This window comes from Pseudophryne corroboree, chromosome 4, assembly GCF_028390025.1.
Source record: "Pseudophryne corroboree isolate aPseCor3 chromosome 4, aPseCor3.hap2, whole genome shotgun sequence".
Taxonomy (NCBI): Eukaryota; Metazoa; Chordata; class Amphibia; order Anura; family Myobatrachidae; genus Pseudophryne; species Pseudophryne corroboree.
The window spans coordinates 847348584-847371563 of record NC_086447.1 but is presented as its reverse complement, the minus strand read 5'-3'; the positions used below and the strand labels follow the sequence as shown (position 1 = coordinate 847371563).

Below are 22980 nucleotides of genomic sequence, written 5' to 3'. Positions count from 1 at the left end.
CAATAACTTCTTGGAAATTAGCAGTTTTCTATCGGGGTTAACCCACGCTTCATCACACACATCATTCAATTCCTCTGATTCTGGAAAAAATACAGGTAGTTTTTTCACCCCCCACATAATACCCCTTTTTGAGGTACCAGCAGTATCAGAGATCTGCAAAGCCTCCTTCATTGCCGTGATCATATAACGTGTGGCCCTATTGGAAAATACGTTTGTTTCTTCACCGTCGACACTAGATTCATCTGTGTCGGTACCCGTGTCGACTGACTGAGGTAAAGGACGTTTTACAGCCCCTGACGGTGTCTGAGACGCCTGAACCGGTACTAACTGGTTTGCCGGGCGTCTTATTTCGTCAACTGACTTTTGTAATGTGCTGACATTATCACGTAATTCCATAACTAAAGCCATCCATTCCGGTGTCGACTCCCTAGGGGGTGACATTACCATCATCGGCAATTGCTCTGCCTCCACACCAACATCGTCCTCATACATGTCGACACACACGTACCGACACACAGCAGCCACACAGGGAATGCTCTAATCGAAGACAGGACCCCCTAGCCCTTTGGGGAGACAGAGGGAGAGTTTGCCAGCACACACCAAAAGCGCTATAAATGTATATAAACAACCCTAGAAGGTGTTGTTTACTATATATGCGCTCTTAATATATAAATATCGCCAATTTATGCCCCCCTTCTCTTTGTTACCCTGTTTCTGTAGTGCAGTGCAGGGGAGAGACCTGGGAGCCTTCCTCACCAGCGGAGCTGAGCAGGAAAATGGCGCTGAGTGCTGAGGAGAATAAGCTCCGCCCCTTTTTCGGCGGGCTTTTCCCCAGTTTTTAAGAAACTGGCCTGGGTTAAAATACATACATATAGCCTTAATGGCTATATGTGATGTATTTATTTTGCCACTAAAGGTAATTATATTGCTGCCCAGGGCGCCCCCAGCAGCGCCCTGCACCCTCCGTGACTGAGTCAGTGAGCCGTGTGACAACAATGGCGCACAGCTGCCGTGCTGTGCGCTACCTTCAAGAAGACTGAGGAGTCTTCTGCCGCCTGCTTTCCGGACCTCCGTTCTGCCGTCTCTTCAGCGTCTGTAAGGGGGATCGGCGGCGCGGCTCCGGGACGAACCCCAGGCTGACCTGTGTTCCGACTCCCTCTGGAGCTAAGTGTCCAGTAGCCTAAGACTCCAATCCATTCTGCACGCAGGTGAGTTGGAAATCTCTCCCCTAAGTCCCTCGATGCAGTGATCCTGTTGCCAGCAGGAATCACTGAGATTGAAACCTAAAAAAAAACTTTTCTAAACAGCTCTTTAGGAGAGCCACCTAGATTGCACCCTCTCGGACGGGCACAAAAACCTAACTGAGGCTTGGAGGAGGGTCATAGGGGGAGGAGCCAGTACGCACCATGTGACCTAAAAGCTTTTTTAGATGTGCCCTGTCTCCTGCGGAGCCCGCTATTCCCCATGGTCCTGACGGAGTCCCAGCATCCACTAGGACGTTAGAGAAATAACAATATATAAATAACCTTATGTTTTGTTAGTAATTCGGACTTTCTGTAAAGTGTTTGCAGTATTATTGCTGCTTGTACCACAAGCTATGTACAGTGTACAACACTCCACATGACTGGGATTACTTCACTATATCAGTTATAGGAAAACCAATGGCTGGGCATGTCTTAGCAGCTTGTCAGAACTCTGTGGATGGGGGTGCAGCTCATGTCGCAAAGTTCTGATGTTCGGGACCCTGCGTATGCGCCAGACACATACTGCGCTTGTACAGAATGGGTCTTTGACGGCATATGTAGATTGTCAGCAGACTGTCAGTGACTCCTTACCCCCCAGGTTTAGGGCAGGACAGGGTGCTGAGCGGGGAGTGTCAGTGCGCTTGGAAAGGAGGCATGGCTGGCCGAGGAGATGGCGTGGCCCTGCCGGCATCACTACTGGGGGTGGTCTGGCCCCCTCAACGTCACTAATAGAGGCATGCTAAAGGGGCAGGGTGCATTTTGCCCTTTAAAAAATGAGCAGGGTACGGCGCTCTGTTAAAACAGCCTGGCGACCAGCTTGTACGACCCCATGGGTCATGCAGCCGGCTGATGTTATTGCAGATGGATCACTAATGCTTGCAAGAGGAATCGACTTATATCAGACGACTGTAAGAGGCAGTGATAGCAACTCCAACCACATCTGCATCAGACTATGTTCTGTGCAGGTATTATTTTAAATATACACACTGTATGAGGCTCAGAGACTGATTTAAAGTAGAATGTAAAATTATGTTTGCGTGTACAGAAAAATCAGCACACTTCATAGCGCATAAAATACTTTATTAACACTGCTTCAGTACCTGCAGACGTGTACCAGATAATTATATTCAAGCAACGGGCTGGATCTAATGCCATCCGAGTTGGCCGGAGGTGCGGGATACCGGCTGAACTCTTAGTTTGTTTGTTTTTAAAGCGCCAATCATTTACAAGGCATGGTTTTGCCTTGTAAATGAATGACGCTTTTAAAAAAAAAGTCTGAGTTCGGACGGCAACCCGCACCTCCGGCCAACTTGGACGACATTACATCCTGCCCAACGTCTCATTATCTGGTACACATCTTCAGGCACTAAAGGGCATTGGGGGTAATTCCAAGTTGATCGCAGCAGGAATTTGGGGGGTCATTCCGAGTTGTTCGCTCGCAAGCTGATTTTAGCAGATTTGCTCACGCTAAGCCGCCGCCTACTGGGAGTGAATCTTAGCATCTTAAATTTGCGAACGAAAGATTCTCAAAATTGCGATTACACACCTCGTAGCAGTTTCTGAGTAGCTCCAGACTTACTCGGCATCTGCGATCATTTCAGTGCTTGACGTTCCTGGTTTGACGTCACAAACACACCCAGCGTTCGCCCAGACACTCCCCCGTTTCTCCGGCCACTCCTGCGTTTTTTCCGGAAACGGTAGCGTTTTTTCCCACACGCCCATAAAACGGCCTGTTTCCGCCCAGTAACACCCATTTCCTGTCAATCACATTACGATCGCCAGAACGATGAAAAAGCCGTGAGTAAAATTCCTAACTGCATAGCAAATTTACTTGGCGCAGTCGCAGTGCGAACATTGCGCATGCGCACTAAGCGGAAAATCGCTGCGATGCGAAGATTTTTACCGAGCGAACAACTCGGAATGACCCCCTTGGTTAGCAGTTGGGCAAAACCATGTGCACTGCAGGGGAGGCAGATATAACATGTGCAGAGAGAGTTAGATTTGGGTGTGGTGTGTTCAATCTGCAATCTAAATTGCAGTGTAAAAATAAAGCAGCCAGTATTTACCCTGCACAGAAACAAAATAACCCAAATCTAACTCTCTCTGCACATGTTATATCTGCCTCCCCTGCAGTGCACATGGTTTTGCCCAACTGCTAAAAAATGTCCTGCTGCGATCAACTTGGAATTACCCTCATTGTTAGTAAAGTCTTTTTGCGCTACAGAGCACCTTCTTTTCTTATTTCTACAGATTTCTAGCCAGCACAGATCAAATAATATAAATGGGAGCTCAGCAGGTTTCAGTGCTTAATGGATGCATTACGGCGAATAGAATAATTGGTTCTTATTCAGGTTTGTTAGCAAACCAAAAAAAGCACAATAATGTGCAAAACCATGTGCAGTGCAGGTGGGGCAGATGTAACGTGCAGAGAGATTTGGTCATTTCATTTATTTTTATTGCAAATATATGTACAGATGTTCTATGAATAAGTGCTGTATCTTTGTGTTTTTTGCTTTATATCTTCAAATATGAACAATTTTAAATCTAGCATAGATAAGGCAAGTGCGAAAACAAGGCTCTAGTCATCATTATCAACTCGAAAATGTGTGCACAAGTATATGCTCCTTAAATGGTGAATCTTAAAGAGATATTAGTAAAAATCTGTTGTGTGGTTAAGGGGCGTGCTTGACTTACATCTCCATGTCGCAGTGTACTGGACTTACAGTATACGTGAATGCTCCTCACCCATCTCTCCAGACACACGTGGTGGCAAATATACGCTCAACTGAAAACATGTGCGTGAGTTGTGAGCATCCACAGTGCAACTAATATCACACACATCACACATATAAAGTAGAAGTATTCTGGACTTGTCATTAACCAGGTTGCTAGCTATTGTGCTGATGTTAATGCCTCTCTAATCTTTGTCCACCTTTCCCCCCTCCCCTTGTCTGTCTGTCTTGTTTCTATCACCCCTCCCCCATCTAACTAGATCTTTCATCTCTGCCCCCTCTGTCAGCTTCATTTCTGTCACACCCCTACCATATCTCTTTCATTTCTGCCCTCTCTCTGTCTCTCTTATCTCTGTCTCCCCCTCCTGAGTATCTCTCTGATCTGTCACCCCCAATCTCTCTCTCTCCTGCCCCCTCTCTGTCTGTCTCATCGCCCCTCCACTGTTTCTTTCTCTCATCTGACACCCCTCCGTATCTCTCATCTCTGCCACTCCTCCCCATCTCTCTCTGGGCGGGATGTATTAACATACATCGCAGTCCCTCGCCGGTTACCGCAGCGATGTTGATCGCGTATGTACTAACATATGCGATCAACATCACGATGCGGTGACAGAGGCCCCCCGCGATACCTGTTAGGTGGTCTGCGGGGGGTCTCCGTCACCTCCATGGGGTCCCCACACTGCATTGATGCCGGGTAGCAGCAGCAGGCTGCCCCCGGCGCCTCCTCCTCCCCCCTGCAGCCGGAAGGACGTCCGGCTGCGTTGCTAGGGGGAGGAGGAGATTACCTTCCGGGTCCGGGGCATCATGGAGGAAGGTAAGCTGGGGGGGAGGCGTCTGCGGCGGTGTCGACAGTGTCGGCGGGTTGCCGCGGTCGGCGAAAAGAAGCCCATAGGCTTCTATAGGGGATCGCCATCCAGAGATGGCGATACCCTGGATGCCGAAAACGCGGCGGTAGGGTGTTCGTAAATATTAAAATGCGGTAAAACCCCCGTTTTCGGGGGTTTTACCGCATTTTTGCTTTAGTACATCCCGCCCTCTATCTCTCTCATCTGTGACAGCCATCATCTCTCTCATTTTTGCCACACCTCCACCATAGGTCTTTCATTTCAGCCCGCTCTCTTATGTCTTTTCCCACTCCCCTCCTGAGTATCTCCCTGATTTGTCACCCCACAAACTCCTCTATCTCTCTTTCTCTCCTGTCCCTCTCTGTCTCTCTTACTGTATCTCTGTCCCCTTTCTATTTCTTTCTTTTTATCTGACACTGCTCCGTCTCTCTCATCTCTGTCACCCCTTCCCTGTCTCTATCTAATCTCTGCCTCCCTCCGTCTTTCTCATTTCTGCCACAACTCCATCTCTCTCTATCTTTCCTTTCCGTCCCCGTCCCCCCCTCGTCTCTCATCACTATCTCCCCTCCTGAGTATTGCTCTGATCTGTCACCCCCCATTTCTCTCATCTGTCACCCCTCCATCTCTCTCAGTTTTGCCACACCTCTACCATCTCTCACTTTCATTTCTGCAACCACCCCCCCATCTCTCTCATCTGTCCCCCCCTCTTTAATCTTATACTCAGATTAAAGTATCTCTTTAATCTGTTACCCCCATCTCTCTCTGTCTTTCCTGTCCTCTCTCTGTCTGTCTGTCTCATCTCTGTCCCCTTCCCTGTTTTATTCTCTCTCATCTGACACCCTCCCCTGTCTCTCATCTCTGTTCCCCTGTCTCTCATCTCTGCCCCCCCTCCCCAATCTGTCTCTCATCTCTGTACTCCCTTCCCCGCTTTATGTCATCTCTGTCCCTTCGCCCGCAGCTCTCTCTCATCTTAGTCCCCGTCCCCATCACATATTCCTGTCACCTCTCCCCAGACTCCCTTTCTTAGCTCTGCCCTCCTCCGTCTCTCTCTCTCTCTCTCTCTCTCATCTATCTCACACTCCCCTTGGGGATTTTCGCTGGTTGAGAAGTGTTCTGTGTTCTGCAAATAAAGAGGGTTTCATCTGTGCATGCGCAAATAAACGATATGGAGAGAAAAAAAATGAAAGATTGTTTTCCCTTTGTGATTATCGTTGTATTTCAATATACAAGTAACAATGTCATAACGATCCAAAGGATAGTTATTGATCCTCCAGTTGTCCATGCCTACTATAGCGTCTCTTGTGACATGATCAAAGTCTCATCTCATGTGGCTAAGTTGCATTGCCTGGGGCCAACGTCATTCCTACCAAAGAACAGGAATGTAGAATGACAATAATTCAAACACTGGCCTAGGACCAGAGCACTGTGCTATAAGCGAGGGGCAGGGCCCACCCAACATGCAATGTCACAGTGCCTTCTACGTGACAGCTCACACCTCCCCGTGTGGCACACGCAGCACTGCACACGCCGCTATCTCCAGTAGGACTAAAACAATGCTGAGGGGAATGAGTAACTCCTTTCCTGTGGTAAATTCTATGTATTTTACAATTTTAAGTGAGTTAGGGGGTCTATTCATGAAGCAGTGAAAAGTGTGGAGAAGTGAGCCTGTGGAGAAGTTGCAATCAGCTGCTCCGTAAAATTTTATAGAAGGCACTTTATAAATGTTACGTAAGCACTGATTGGTTGCCATGGGCAACTTCTCCACTGGCTCACTTCTCCACACTTTTCACTGCTTCATGAATAGACCCCTTAACATTTTATTGCGGACTCTTAAAAACAGTATATTTTCCCAATATGGCCTCACACTAAAAAAGGTTGTGTACCCCTTAGCTGCTAACCAATCTTCACACAATGCAGTAAGAACCACACACATAATTCCAGCATTCATAATGAGACTTGTACATGTACATTATAGGGAGCACTGTGACACTTACTCTCCCCACACTTGTATATGTTCTCCAGCATTTGGAATCCATACTCCTTATGATCAGTACAGAGCAGAGACAACATGGCCTGCCCAACAGACAGTGCCGCCGGCTTATCATTCCACTCTTTGGTCAGACCATTGATGAGCTCAGCAGTAGGACACTCCTTCAGCAAGAACAAGTAGTCATCTGTATAGAACATAGAAATGAATGAACATAAATCTCATAACTGTCTTATTAATACAACTAAGACGTAACAGAGATAAATTATATATACACCATGGATGATTTGTCCAATATTACCTATGATTAACACATACACAACCTCTGTATGAATATGTTGATCACTGAGCCTATACATTGATAGGACCAGCTTTGGTTATTACAGTGATATTACGGTGATTATTAGGCATTACAGTCTGATATTGGCCCAATTGCCTGATATGGGCTGTAGTATCGCAGTGGGGATAGTGAGCAAAATTAGTCATTTGTAATTACAAATCACAATAGAATTCTAATCTGGTCAATGATGAGCAACACAGGGGGAGATTCAAATGTTTGAAAAGTCAGCTGGGAGTCTGTTTTATCCTATCTAATAGACAGGAAAAAACAGACACCCAACCGACTTTTCAAACATTTGAATCTCCCCCTTAAAGAGCAGTTAGAACACTGGATAATAATGTATAAAATAAAATTGCTATGCTTATAATAGCAATTAGATGCCAGTTATAATGAGGGTATAACTGGCATCTATTCTATCACCGTTCTCTTTGTCAAGGTATCAAAGTGCCTAATTAAAATGTCACTCCTCCCGTCTTCTATTTGTGATGCACACGGAACAGACTGTTGTAGCATATGGCCAGGATTACTTAATGTTGCCTTATAGACATCTAAGTGCAAGTTTTCATACTGTGGGGGAGATGTATCAAACCTTTCAGCGAGATAAGGTGGAGAAGTTATCTAAATCAACCAATCAGGTTCTGTCATTTTATAAACTGTTCTAGATAAATGACAGAACGTGATTGGTTACTATGACCCGACAGGGTCCTGGCTTGGTGTAAAAGGGTCAACGTGGGTTGTGTTATTCGACCAGGCAGTGACCAGAGTAAAACCCGGCGCTGACCCAGTTGGCTTTCGTTGTGAACGGTGCGATCCTGGTTATCTGACCCGGGTCACTCTAAAATCAATAGTTCCACTCTTCCGAAACACAAGATTGGGACTGAGAGACAGTATCAGGGCTGCAGCAAAGACTAGGGAGTCCCACACGCACTCACCGGGGACCCAGTTCATTCAAGTTACAAATAACTAATTCCTGGACTTTATACATATACTGTATACTGTACACACATAGTGTTATTATTGCTCTTTTATATAAGAATGCTTGGATTATCATTATACCAGTTGATGTTTTAGGAGAGTATTCAATTAGTGTCGGATCCTCTCCAACAGTGAGGATTCGACACTTCAGTATTCATTATGTTTCCTCTGTCATTCCGACCATTCATTTTCTCCCTCTCTTATAGGCGAAAATAAATGGTCGAAAACGGACCCATTTTCGACCGCGGCGCGGTTGAAAACACATGGATGAGAAGAGATCTGCTCATTCATGTGTTTTTCGACATGTCAGAATTTTCGACAGGGCGGAAAAACGGCACTTATTTATTTTTATTATTTATTAACAGTTTCTTATATAGCGCAGCAAATTCCGTTGCACTTTACAATTGGAAATAACAATGATATAACAAAACAATGATATAACAAAACTGGGTAAAAACAAACAGTCATAGAGGTAGGAAGGCCCTGCTCGCAAGCTTACAATCTATAGGGAAATAGGCATGGATACACAAGTACGGATGGTGTAATGATTAGTCTACGGACTAGGAGAAAATCTTTTTCTCCTAGTCCGTAGAGGATGCTGGGGACTCCGGAAGGACCATGGGGTATAGACGGGCTCCGCAGGAGACATGGGCACTCTAAAGACTTTAGAATGGGTGTGCACTGGCTCCTCCCTCTATGCCCCTCCTCCAGACCTCAGTTAGAGAAACTGTGCCCAAAGGAGACGGACAGTACAAGGAAAGGATTTTTGTTAATCTAAGGGCAAGATTCATACCAGCCCACACCATCCACACTGTATAACCTGGAATATACGCAACCAGTTAACAGCATGAACAAAACAGCATCAGCCAAAGACTGATCTTCACTGTAACATAACCCTTATGTAAGCAATAACTATATACAAGTCTTGCAGAAATATGTCCGCACTGGGACGGGCGCTCAGCATCCTCTACGGACTAGGAGAAAAAGATTTACCGGTAGGTTTATAAATCTTATTTTCTCTTACGTCCTAGAGGATGCTGGGGACTCCGTAAGGACCATGGGGATTATATCAAAGCTCCAAACCGGGCGGGAGAGTGCGGATGACTCTGCAGCACCGACTGAGCAAACATGAGGTCCTCAGCAGCCAGGGTATCAAACGTGTAGAATTTTGCAAAGGTGTTTGAACCCGACCAAGTAGCTGCTCGGCAACGCTGTAAAGCAGAGACGCCACGGGCAGCCGCCCAAGAAGAGCCCACCTTCCTAGTGGAATGGGCCTTTACTGAATTTGGTAACGGCAATCCAGCCGACGAATGAGCCTGCTGAATCGTGTTACAGATCCAGCGAGCAATAGCCTGCTTAGAAGCAGGAGCGCCAACCTTGTTGGCTGCATACAGGACAAACAGTGCCTCTGTTTTCCTAACCCGAGCCGTCCTGGCTACGTAAATTTTTAAGGCCCTGACTACATCAAGGGACTTAGAATCCTCCAAGTCACCCGTAGCCACCGGCACCACCATAGGTTGGTTCATATGAAACGATGAAATCACCTTAGGCAAAAATTGAGGACGAGTCCTCAACTCTGCTCTACCCACATGGAAAATCAGATAGGGGCTTTTGTGAGACAAAGCCGCCAATTCGGACACCCGCCGTGCAGATGCCAAGGCCAATAACATGACCACCTTCCAAATGAGACATTTTAATTCAACTGTTTGAAGAGGCTCAAACCAGTGAGATTTTAGGAACTGTAACACCAAGTTAAGGTCCCAAGGTGCCACTGGGGGGCACAAAAGGAGGCTGGATGTGCAGCACTCCCTTTACAAAAGTCTGGACTTCTGGGAGAGAAGCCAATTCCTTCTGAAAGAATATAGATAGGGCGAAATCTGTACCTTAATGGAGCCTAACTTCAGGCCCATATCTACTCCTGTCTGTAGAGAGTGGAGAAAACGGCCCAAGTGGAAATCTTCCGTAGGAGCACGCTTGGCTACACACAAAGATACATACTTCCTCCAGATACGGTGATAATGTTTCGCCGTCACCTCCTTCCTAGCCTTTATCAGAGTAGGGATGACTTCCTCCGGAATACCTTTCCCAGCTAGGATTCGGCGTTCAACCGCCATGCCGTCAAATGTAACCGCGGTAAGTCTTGGAACACGCAGGGCCCCTGCTGCAACAGGTCCTCCCTGAGAGGAAGAGGCCATGGATCTTCTGTGAGCATCTCCTGAAGATCTGAATACCAGGCCCTTCGAGGCCAATCCGGAACAATGAGTATTGTCTGCACTCTTTTTCATCTTATGATTCTCAATATTTTTGAGATGAGAGGAAGAGGAGGGAACACATAGACCGACTGAAAACACCCATGGTGTCACCAGGGCGTCTACCGCTACTGCCTGAGGGTCCCTTGACCTGGCCTCATACCTCCGAAGCTTCTTGTTGAGGCGTGACGCCATCATGTCTATTTGAGGAGGTCCCCAAAGAATTGTTATCTCTGCAAAAACTTCTTGATGAAGTCCCCACTCTCCTGGATGTAGACCGTGTCTGCAGAGGAAGTCTGCTTCCCAGTTGTCCACTCCCGGAATGAAGACTGCTGACAGAGCGCTTACGTGATTTTCCGCCCAGGGAAGAATCCTGGTGGCTTCCGCCATTGCCACTCTGCTCCTTGTCCCCGCCTAGTTGGTTTACATGAGCCACGGCTGTGACGTTGTCTGATTGAATCAGAACCGGTAGGTTGCGAAGAAGATTCCCTGCTTGTCGTAGGCCGTTGTATATGTCCCTTAATTCTAGAATGTTGATGTGTAGACAATCCTCCTGGCTTGACCATAGTCCCTGGAAATTTCTTCCTTGTGCGACTGCTCCCCATCCTCGGAGGCTCGTGTCCGTGGTCACCAGAACCCAGTCTTGAATGCCAAACCTGCGACCCTCTAGAAGGTGAGCACTCTGCAGCCACCACAGGAGAGACACCCTGGCCCTGGGGGACAGGCTTATCTTCTGATGAATTTGAAGATGGGACCCGGACAACCTGTCCAGAAAGGCCCCACTGAAATGTCCTCGCATGAGACCTGCCGAAGGGGATGGCCTCGTAGGTCGCCACCATTTTTCCCAGTACTCGAGTGCATTGATGGACTGACACTCTTTTAGGCTTTAACAGGCCTTTGATCATGTTCTGGAGTTCCTGGGCTCTTTACTACCGGGAGAAAAACCCCTCTGTTTTTGCGTATCCAGAATCATGCCCAAAAAAAATACAACCGAGTTGTCGGAACCCACTGCGACTTTGGCAGATTTAGAATCCAGCTGTGCTGTTGTAGTACTCTCAGGGAGAGAGACACTGTTTTTAATAACTGCTCCCCTGAACTCGCTTTTATCAGGAGATCGTCCAAGTATGCAATACTTGTGACCCCTTATTTGCGCAGGAGAACCATTATTTCCGCCATTACCTTGGTGAAAGTCTCGGGCCGTAGAAAGCCCAAACGGCAACGTGTAAAACTGGTAATGACAATCCTGTAACGCGGACCTTAGATACGCCCGATGAGGAGGATATATGGGGACATGAAGGTATGCATCCTTTATGTCTAGTGACACCCTAAAATCTCCCCCTTTCCAGGCTGGATATCCTTGCCTTGAGAGATTCCATCTTGAATCTGAACCACTTTAAATGTAGGTTTAGGAATTTTAGATTCAGAATCGGTCTGACCGAGCCATCCGGCTCTGGGACCACAAATAGGGCTGAATAAAACCCTTTTCCCTGTTGCTCTAGGGGAACTCCGGGCAAGTAGCTGGCAAGGCCGATTTGAAAATCGGTGTGGAAGCACCTCTTTGATGGATGTGGTAGAGGCCGGGGAGGACACTTTTCCTGTGAACTGGCCGTAGCCGGTGATCTTTTCCCTCTACCTCTAGCGAGGAAATAAAGCCACGCCCCTTTCTGAACTTACGCGACCGCAAGGACTGCATCTGTTATTAGGGTGTTTCCTTTTGCTGCGGGGGAACATAAGGCAAAAAAGATGACTTACCCGCGGTAGCTGTCAAAACCAGGTCCGCGAGGCCCTCCCCAAATAAAACTTCACCCTTTCAAGGTGAAGCTTCCATATGACTCTCCGAGTCAGCATCACCTGTCCGTTGACGGGTCCGCAGGGACCTACTAGCAGAACCTGCTATGGCCTTAGCCCTTGAACCCAAACACCCAATATCTCTCGCAGCCTCTCTCATATATAGTGCTGCGTCCTTGATGTGACCTAAGGCCAACACCATACTATCTTTTCCTAGCGTGTCAATGTTAGACGACAAGTTATCAGCCCAAGCTGTAATTGCGCTACCTACCCATGCCGACGCTACTGCAGGTCTAAATAGGGCTCTGGCAGTCGCATAAAATTTACTTTAAGGTAGATTCCTGCCTACTATCTGCAGGATCCTATAGGGCCGCCGTATCAGGGGACGGTAATGCTACCTTCTTGGACCAGGGCGTTAAGGCCTTGTCCAGTGTGGGTGAGGATTCCCACCGTAACCTGTCCTTTGAGGGGAAAGGATACGCCATAATAATACTCTTGGGAACTTACAGTCTAATGTCAGGAGTCTCCCAAGCTTTTTTAAATAAAACGGTCAACTCATGAGATGAGTTAGGTTATTTTTCTTTAAATATGCAGACCCTCGTGTCAGGGACAATGGAGTCCTTTGAGATATACAAAACAACGTTTATTACAATACACTATATTGAATACTGTCGCGACTCATGGGTGCAACCTTGCATCATCCTAGTCGACACTGGAGTCGGAATCCGTGTTGGTATCAGTGTCTGCTAACTGGTAAAGGGACATTTATGGGACCCTGAAGGGTCTTGGGACACGGTAAAAGCCATGGGTTAATTCCCTGCTTGTCTTTGGACCCTGCTTTGTCCAATCTGTAATAAAGCCACATTATCATTCAAACATTCCACATGTCCACCGAATCAGGTGTCGGCTGTGCCGACGGAGACACCACCACCATCTGCTCTGCTACCTCCCAAGACGAGCCTTCCGCTTCAGACATGTCGACACACACGTACTGACACCCCCCACACACACTGGGATAAATAAATATGGGGACTGACCCACAATAAGGCACTTTGGAGAGACAGAGAGAGAGAATGCCTGCACATTCCCAGCGCCACAATATGCTGAAACCACGGTCCCAGCCTAAATAGCGCTTTATATATAAAATAAGATTTTACTCACCGGTAAATCTATTTCTCGTAGTCCGTAGTGGATGCTGGGAACTCCGTAAGGACCATGGGGGATAGCGGCTCCGCAGGAGACTGGGCACAACTAAAGAAAGCTTTAGGTCACCTGGTGTGCACTGGCTCCTCCCACTATGACCCTCCTCCAAGCCTCAGTTAGGACACTGTGCCCGGACGAGCTGACATAATAAGGAAGGATTTTGAATCCCGGGTAAGACTCATACCAGCCACACCAATCACACCGTATAACTCGTGATACTATACCCAGTTAACAGTATGAATATAACTGAGCCTCTCAACAGATGGCTCAACAATAACCCTTTAGTTAGGCAATAACTATATACAAGTATTGCAGACAATCCGCACTTGGGATGGGCGCCCAGCATCCACTACGGACTACGAGAAATAGATTTACCGGTGAGTAAAATCTTATTTTCTCTGACGTCCTAGTGGATGCTGGGAACTCCGTAAGGACCATGGGGATTATACCAAAGCTCCCAAACGGGCGGGAGAGTGCGGATGACTCTGCAGCACCGAATGAGAGAACTCCAGGTCCTCCTCAGCCAGGGTATCAATTTTGTAGAATTTAGCAAACGTGTTTGCCCCTGACCAAGTTGCAGGTCGGCAAAGTTGGAAAGCCGAGACCCCTCGGGCAGCTGCCCAAGATGAGCCCACCTTCCTTGTGGAATGGGCTTTTACAGATTTTGGCTGCCGTAGTCCAGCCGCAGAATGCGCCAGCTGAATTGTGCTACAAATCCAGCGAGCAATAGTCTGCTTAGAAGCAGGAGCACCCAGTTTGCTGGGTGCATACAGGATAAACAGCGAGTCAGTTCTCCTGACTCTAGCCGTCCTGGAAACATAATTTTTCAAGGCCCTGACTACGTCCAGTAACTTGGAATCCTCCAAGTCCCTAGTAGCCGCAGGCATTACAATAGTTGGTTCAAGTGAAAAGCTGATATCACCTTAGGGAGAAACTGGGGACGAGTCCTCAATTCTGCCCTATCCATATGGAAAATCAGATAAGGACTTTTATATGACAAAGCCGCCAATTCTGATACACGCCTGGCCGAAGCCAAGGCCAATAACATGACCACTTTCCGCATGAGATATTTTAGATCCACGGTTTTTAGTGGCTCACACCAATGTGATTTTAAGAAAACTCAACACCACGTTGAGAACCCAAGGTGCCACTGGAGGCACAACCGGGGGCTGAATATGCAGCACTCCTTTTACAATGTCTGAACTTCAGGTACTGAAGCTAGTTCTTTTTGGAAGAAAATCGACAGAGCCGAGATCTGTACCTTAATGGAGCCTAATTTTAGGCCCATAGACACTCCTGCTTGTAGGAAATGCAGAAATCGACCTAGTTGAAATTCCTCTGTTGGGGCCTTTTTGGCCTCACACCAAGCAACATATTTTCGCCATATGCGGTGATAATGTTTTGCAGTTACATCTTTCCTGGCTTGAATCAGCGTAGGAATGACTTCCTCCGGAATGCCCTTTTCCTTTAGGATCCGGCGTTCAACCGCCATGCCGTCAAACGCAGCCGCGGTAAGTCTTGGAACAGACAGGGCCCCTGCTGTAGCAGGTCCTGTCTGAGCGGCAGAGGCCATGGGTCCTCTGATATAATTTCTTGAAGTTCTGGGTACCAAGCTCTTCTTGGCCAATCCGGAACCACGAGTATCATTCTTACTCCTCGCCTTCCTATTATTCTCAGTACCTTTTGTATGAGAGGCAGAGGGAGGAACACATAAACCGACTGGTACACCCACGGTGTTACCAGAGCGTCCACAGCTATCGCCTGAGGGTCCTTTGACCTGGCGCAATATCTTTTATAGCTTTTTGTTGAGGCGGGACGCCATCATGTCCACCTGTGGCCTTTCCCAATGGTGTACAATCCTTTGGAAGACTTCTGGATGAAATCCCCACTCTCCCGGGTGGAGGTCGTGTCCGCTGAGAAGATCTGCTTCCCAGTCGTCCACTCCGGGAATGAACACTGCTGACAGTGTTAACACATGATTTTCCGCCCATCGGAGAATCCTTGTGGCTTCTGCCATCGCCATCCTGCTTCTTGTGCCGCCCCGTTGGTTTACATGGGCGACTGCCGTGATGTTGTCTGATTGGATCAGTACCGGCTGGTTTTGAAGCAGAGGCCTTGCCTGACTCAGGGCATTGTAAATGGCCCTCAGTTCCAGAATATTTATGTGTAGGGAAGTCACTTGACTTGACCAAAGTCCCTGGAAGTTTTTTCCCTGTGTGACTGCCCCCCAGCCTCAAAGGCTGGCATCCATGGTCACTAGGACCTAGTCCTGTATGCCGAACCTGCGGCCCTCTTGCATGGAACCTGCCGAATGGGATTGCTTCGTAGGAAGCTACCATTTTTTCCCAGGACTCGCGTGCAATGATGCACCGATACCTGTTTTTGCTTCAGGAGGTCTCTGACTAGAGATGACAGTTCCTTGGCTTTCTCCTCCGGGAGAAACACTTATTTCTGTTCTGTGTCCAGAACCATCCCCAGGAACAGTAGACGTGTCGTAGGAACCAGCTGTGACTTTGGACTGTTTAGAATCCAACCGTGCTGTTTTAGCACTTTCCAAAATAGTGCTACCCCGACTAGCAACTGCTCCTTGGACCTTGCCCTTATAAGGATATTGTCCAAGTACGGGATAATTAAAACTCCCTTTTTTCGAAGGAGTATCATCATTTTGGCCATTACCTTGGTAAACACCCTCGGTGCCATGTACAGTCCAAACGGCAGTGTCTGGACTTGGTAATGGTAATCCTGTACCACAAATCTGAGGTACTCCTGGCGAGGATGGTAAATGGGGACATGCAGGTAAGCATCCTTGATGTCCCGGGATCCCATGTAATCCCCCTCGTCCAGGCTTGCAATAACCGCCCTGAGCGATTCCATCTTGAACTTGAATTTTTTATGTATGTGTTCAAGGATTTTAAATATAAAATGGGTCACACCGAACCATGCGGTTTCGGTACTCCAAACCGTGTGGAATAGTAACCCCGTCCTTGTTGAAGTAGGGGCACCTTGAGTATTACCTGCTGGGAATACAGCTTATTAATTGCCTCTAGCGCAGCCTCCCTGCCTGAGGGAGTTGTCGGCAAGGCATATTTGAGGAAACGGCGGGGGGGAGACATCTCGAATTCCAGCTTGTACCCCTGAAATACTACTTGAATGAAACAGGGATCCACCTGTGAGCGAGCCCACTGATCGCTGAAATTTTTTTTGAGACGGCCCCCCACCGTACCTGGCTACACCTGTGGAGCCCCCGCGTCATGCTGTGGACTCAGAGGAAGCGAGAGAAGAATTTTGATTCTGGGAACAGGCTGACTGGTGCAGCTTTTTCCCTCTCCCCATGTCTCTGTACAGAAAGGAAGCGCCTTTGACCCGCTTGCTTTTCTGAAGCCGAAAGGACTGTACCTGATAATGCAGTGCTTTCTTAGTCTGTGAGGAAACCTGAGGTAATGGATACGAGGTCCCAGAGACCATCCCCAAATAATTCCTCACCCTTATAAGGCAGAGTCTCTATGCGCCTTTTAAAGTCAGCATCACCTGTCCAGTGACAGGTCTCTAATACCCTCCTGACAGAATGGTCATTACATTCATTTTGGATGCCAGCCGGCAAAATATCCCTCTGTGCATCCCTCATATATAAGACGACGTCTTTAATATGTTCTCATGTGTGACAGGGTCACCGACCACGCTGCAGCAGCACGATCTGCAGGTCTCAGTCTAGTACCTGAGTGTGTAAATACAGACTTCAGGATAGCCTCCTGCTTTTTATCAACAGGTACCTTCAAAGTGGCCGTTCCTAAAACAGCAGTGCCACCTTTTTTGACAACCGTGTGAGCGCCTTATCCACCCTAGGGGATATCTCCCAGCGTAACTTATCCTCTGGCGGGAAAGGGTACGCCATCAGTAACTTTTTAGAAATTACCAGTTTCTTATCGGGGGGAAACCACGCTTTTCACACACTTCATTCATTCATCTGATGGGGGAACAAAACACTGCCTGCTTTTTCTCCACAAACATAAAACCCTTTTTTAGTGGTACTTGGGTTAATGTCAGAAATGTGTAACACATTTTTTATTGCCGGGATCAAGTCACGGATGTTCCTAGTGGATTGTGTATATGTCTCAACCTTGTCGACACTGGAGTCAGACTCCGTGTCGACATCTGTGTCTGCCATCTGAGTGAGCGGGCGTTTTTTATTTTTTTTTGAGCCCCTGATGGCCTTTGAGACGCCTGGGCAGGCGCGGATTGAGAAGCCGGCTGTCCCACAGCTGTTACGTCATCCACCCTTTTATGTAAGGAGTTGACCCTGTCGGTTAATACCTTTCACCTAACCATCCACTCTGGTGTCGGCCCCACAGGGGGCGACATCACATTTATCGGCATCTGCTCCGTCGCCATATAAGCCTCCTCATTAAACATGTCGACAAAGCTGTACCGACACACCGCACACACACAGGGAATGCTCTGACTGAGGACAGGACCCCACAAAGCCCTTTGGGGAGACAGAGAGAGAGTATGCCAGCACACACCAGAGCGCTATATAATGTGGGGATTAACACTATAACTGAGTGAAATTTCCCCAATAGCTGCTTGTATATATAATATTGCGCCTAAATTTAGTGCCCCCCCTCTCTTTTTAACCCTTTGAGCCTGAAAACTACAGGGGAGAGCCTGGGGAGCTTTCTTCCAGCTGCACTGTGAAGAGAAAATGGCGCCAGTGTGTCTGAGGGAGATAGCTCCGCCCCTTTTTCGCGGACTTTTCTCCCGCTTTTTTCTGGATTCTGGCAGGGGTATTTACCACATATATAGCCTCTGGGGCTATATATTGTGGTATTTTTGCCAGCCAAGGTGTTAATATTGCTGCTCAGGGCGCCCCCCCCCCCCAGCGCCCTGCACCCTCAGTGACCGGAGTGTGAGGTGTACATGAGGAGCAATGGCGCACAGCTGCAGTGCTGTGCGCTACCTTGGTGAAGACTGATGTCTTCTGCCGCCGATTTTCCGGACCTCTTCTTGCTTCTGGCTCTGTAAGGGGGACGGCGGCGCGGCTCCGGGACCGAACACCAAGGACTGGGCCTGCGGTCGATCCCTCTGGAGCTAATGGTGTCCAGTAGCCTAAGAAGCCCAATCCGGCTGCAAGCAGGCGAGTTCGCTTCTTCTCCCCTTAGTCCCTCGCTGCAGTGAGCCTGTTGCCAGCAGGTCTCACTGAAAATAAAAAAACTAAATCTATACTTTCTTTCTAAGGGCTCAGGAGAGCCCCTAGTGTGCATCCAACCTCGGCCGGGCACAAAATCTAACTGAGGCTTGGAGGAGGGTCATAGTGGGAGGAGCCAGTGCACACCAGGTGACCTAAAGCTTTCTTTAGTTGTGCCCAGTCTCCTGCGGAGCCGCTATCCCCCATGGTCCTTACGGAGTTCCCAGCATCCACTAGGACGTCAGAGAAATATATGTACAAACTGCACCAAATAAACGTGCCCCCCCCCCTCGATTTTGTCCCCTGTTATTGTTCAGCAGAGGAGAGTCTGGGAGCACTTCTCTGCAGCATGCTGTGGAGAAAAATGGCGCTGGTTAGTGCTGGAGGATCAAGCCCCGCCCCCTCGACGGCGGGCTTCGGTCCCGCTCAATTTCTTTATACTGTTGGGGGTTTTATATTATATTGCCAGTGCTGTTTATGAGGTAAAAATTGCTGCCCAGGGCGCCCCCCCTGCGCCCTGCACCCGTACAGTGCCTTGTGTGTGTGTGTGTGTGTGTGTGTGTGTGTGTGTGTGTGTGTGTGTGTGTGTGTGTGTGTGTGTGTGTGTGTGTGTGTGTTGGGAGCAATGGCTGCGCGGTACCTCAGTGAAGATCTGAAGTATTCTGCCGCCTTTGAAGTCTTCTTTCTTTTCATACTCACCCGGCTTCTATCTTCTGGCTCTGTGAGGAGGACGGCGGCGGCGCGGCTCCGGGACGAACGACGAGGATGAGACCTGTGTTCCGACCCTCTGGAGCTAATGGTGTCCAGTAGCCTAAGAAGCAGAGCCTATCATTTAAGTAGGTCTGCTTCTCTCCCCTCAGTCCCACGATGCAGGGAGCCTGTTGCCAGCAGTGCTCCCTGAAAATAAAAAACCTAACAAAAAGTATTTTTCAGAGAAACTCAGGAGAGCTCCCCTGCAATGCACCCAGTCTCCTCTGGGCACAGGATCTAACTGAGGTCTGGAGGAGGGCCATAGAGGGAGGAGCCAGTGCACACCCATTATAAAGTCTTTAGAGTGCCCATGTCTCCTGCGGAGCCTGTCTATACCCCATGGTCCTTACGGAGTCCCCAGCATCCTCTAGGACGTAAGAGAAAGTATAGGTGCTATCTATTGCATAGTTGTCCACCAGATTGCAAAGGTTCTTGGTGGGCTATATGATATGGTCACACAGTAATGATGAACCGGGGTCGAGAGGAAGGATGAGAAGACATGTGAGGATATGTGTGGACTGTGCAGAGTGGATGCAATTGAATACTGAAGTGTTAAAAAGTGCCGATTATCGGCGGAAGGTGTTGTCTTTCCTGACACTAATTGAATTCTCCACTAAGGGGTATATTCAATAAGAGTCGGGTCCATTCCGACATGCAGTTGGACCCGACAACTCCTATTCAAAGAGCGGCCAAATCCGACTGTCGGATTTGGCCGTTCCCTGTGTCCTGTCCTGTCCTGACAGCAGCGGCGGGGGGAGCAGTGTGCGGTGGCCGGCGGGGGAGCAGTGTGCGGCGGCCGGCAGGGGAGCAGAGTGAGGTGGCCGGCGGGGGAGCTTCCAGCGGCGGCCGGAGCTGCCAGCGGGAGTGATCTGTGCGGCGGAGGAGGCACTGCAGGTACTATCGTCCCCGTAGCCCGCCTCACCGCTCCCCGTCTCCTCACCCAATCCGACTTGTTTTCAAGTCGGATTGAGTTTGTCGGAAAGGGGACCAAAACCTATCGGATTTGGCCCCGTTTCCGACAGCATTCCGACAAGTCGGGTTTCCCGACTTGTCGGAAAAAATAAGAATTTACTTACCGATAATTCTATTTCTCGGAGTCCGTAGTGGATGCTGGGGTTCCTGAAAGGACCATGGGGAATAGCGGCTCCGCAGGAGACAGGGCACAAAAAGTAAAGCTTTAGGATCAGGTGGTGTGCACTGGCTCCTCCCCCTATGACCCTCCTCCAAGCCTCAGTTAGGATACTGTGCCCGGACGAGCGTACACAATAAGGAAGGATTTTGAATCCCGGGTAAGACTCATACCAGCCACACCAATCACACTGTACAACCTGTGATCTGAACCCAGTTAACAGTATGATAACAGCGGAGCCTCTGAAAAGATGGCTCACAACAATAATAACCCGATTTTTGTAACTATGTACAAGTATTGCAGATAATCCGCACTAGGGATGGGCGCCCAGCATCCACTACGGACTCCGAGAAATAGAATTATCGGTAAGTAAATTCTTATTTTCTCTATCGTCCTAGTGGATGCTGGGGTTCCTGAAAGGACCATGGGGATAATACCAAAGCTCCCAAACGGGCGGGAGAGTGCGGATGACTCTGCAGCACCGAATGAGAGAACTCCAGGTCCTCCTTAGCCAGGGTATCAAATTTGTAGGATTTTACCAACGTGTTTGCCCCTGACTAAATAGCTGCTCGGCAAAGTTGTAAAGCCGAGACCCCTCGGGCAGCCGCCCAAGATAAGCCCACCTTCCTTGTGGAATGGGCATTTACATATTTTGGCTGTGGCAGGCCTGCCACAGAATGTGCAAGCTGAATTGTATTACACATCCAACTAGCAATAGTCTGCTTAGAAGCAAGAGCACCCAGTTTGTTGGGTGCATACAGGATAACAGCAAGTCAGTTTTCCTGACTCCAGCCGTCCTGGAACCTATATTTACAGGGCCCTGACAACATCTAGCAACCTGGAGTCCTCCAAGTCCCTAGTAGGCGCAAGGCACCAAAATAAGCTGGTTCAGGTGAAACACTGACACCACCTTAGGGAGAGAACTGGGGACGAGTCCGCACCTCTGCCCTGTCCAAATGGACAACCAGATATGGGCTTTTTTGAGAAAAAAACCACCAATTTGACACTCGCCTGGTCCAGGCCAGGGCCAAGAGCATGGTCACTTTTCATGTGAGATGCTTCAAATCCACAGATTTGACTGGTTTTAAACCAATGTGATTTGAGGAATCCCAGAACTACGTTGAGATCCCACAGTGCCACTGGAGGCACAAAAGGGGGTTGTATATGCAATACTCCCTTGACAAACTTCTGGACTTCAGGAACTGAAGCCACTTCTTTCTGGAAGAAAATCGACAGGGCCGAAATTTGAACCTTAATGGACCCCAATTTGAGGCCCATAGACACTCCTGTTTGCAGGAAATGCAGGAATCGACCGAGTTGAAATTTCTTTGTGGGGCCTTTCTGGCCTCACACCACGCAACATATTTTTGCCACATGTGGTGATAATGTTGTGCGGTCACCTCCTTTCTGGCTTTGACCAGGGTAGGAATGACCTCTTCCGGAATGCCTTTTTCCCTTAGGATCCGGCGTTCCACCGCCATGCCGTCAAACGCAGCTGCGGTAAGTCTTGGAACAGACATGGTACTTGCTGAAACAAGTCCCTTCTTAGCGGCAGAGGCCATAAGTCCTCTGTGAGCATCTCTTGAAGTTCCGGGTACCAAGTCCTTCTTGGCCAATCCGGAGCCATGAGTATAGTTCTTACTCCTCTACGTCTTATAAGTCTCAGTACCTTAGGTATGAGAAGCAGAGGATGGAACACATACACCGACTGGTACATCCATGGTGTTACCAGAACGTCCACAGCTATTGCCTGAGGGTCTCTTAACCTGGCGCAATACCTGTCCCGTTTTTTGTTCAGACAAGACGCCATCATGTCCACCTTTGGTATTTCCCAACGGTTTACAATCATGTGGAAAACTTCCCGATGAAGTTTCCATTCTGCCGGGTGGAGGTCGTGCCTGCTGAGGAAGTCTGCTTCCCAGTTTCCATTCCCGGAATGAAACACTGCTGACAGTGCTATCACATGATTTTCCGCCCAGCGAAAAGTCCTTGCAGTTTTTGCCATTGCCCTCCTGCTTCTTGTGCCGCCCTGTCTATTTACGTGGGCGACTGCCGTGATGTTTTTCCCACTGGATCAATACCGGCTGACCTTGAAGCAGAGGTCTTGCTAAGCTTAGAGTATTATAAATTTACCCTTAGCTCCAGTATATTTATGTGGAGAAAAGTCTCCAGACTTGATCACACTCCCTGGAAATTTTTTCCTTGTGTGACTGCTCCCCAGCCTCTCGGGCTGGCCTCCGTGGTCACCAGCATCCAATCCTGAATGCCGAATCTGCGGCCCTCTAGAAGATGAGCACTCTGTAACCACCACAGGAGAGACACCCTTGTCCTTGGATATAGGGTTATCCGCTGATGCATCTGAAGATGCGATCCGGACCATTTGTCCAGCAGATCCCACTGAAAAATTCTTGCGTGAAATCTGCCGAATGGAATTGCTTCGTAGGAAGTCACCATCTTTACCAGGACCCTTGTGCAATGATGCACTGATTTTAGGAGGTTCCTGACTTGCTCGGATAACTCCCTGGCTTTCTCTTCCGGGAGAAACACCTTTTTCTG

At 48.4% G+C, this 22980-nt stretch overlaps 1 protein-coding gene across 4 annotated transcripts in view; it reads right to left on the bottom strand.

The window, feature by feature from the left end:
• The window catches only part of CLHC1 (clathrin heavy chain linker domain containing 1), a 174514-nt gene that overhangs the window by 20227 nt on the left and 131307 nt on the right, over positions 1 to 22980 (bottom strand). For all 4 annotated transcript variants that reach the window (XM_063918632.1, XM_063918631.1, XM_063918634.1 and 1 more), the window contains one exon: positions 6816 to 6995. In XM_063918632.1, coding sequence (XP_063774702.1) covers positions 6816 to 6995 — 180 coding nt within the window. The remainder of the gene's footprint in view (positions 1 to 6815; positions 6996 to 22980) is intronic.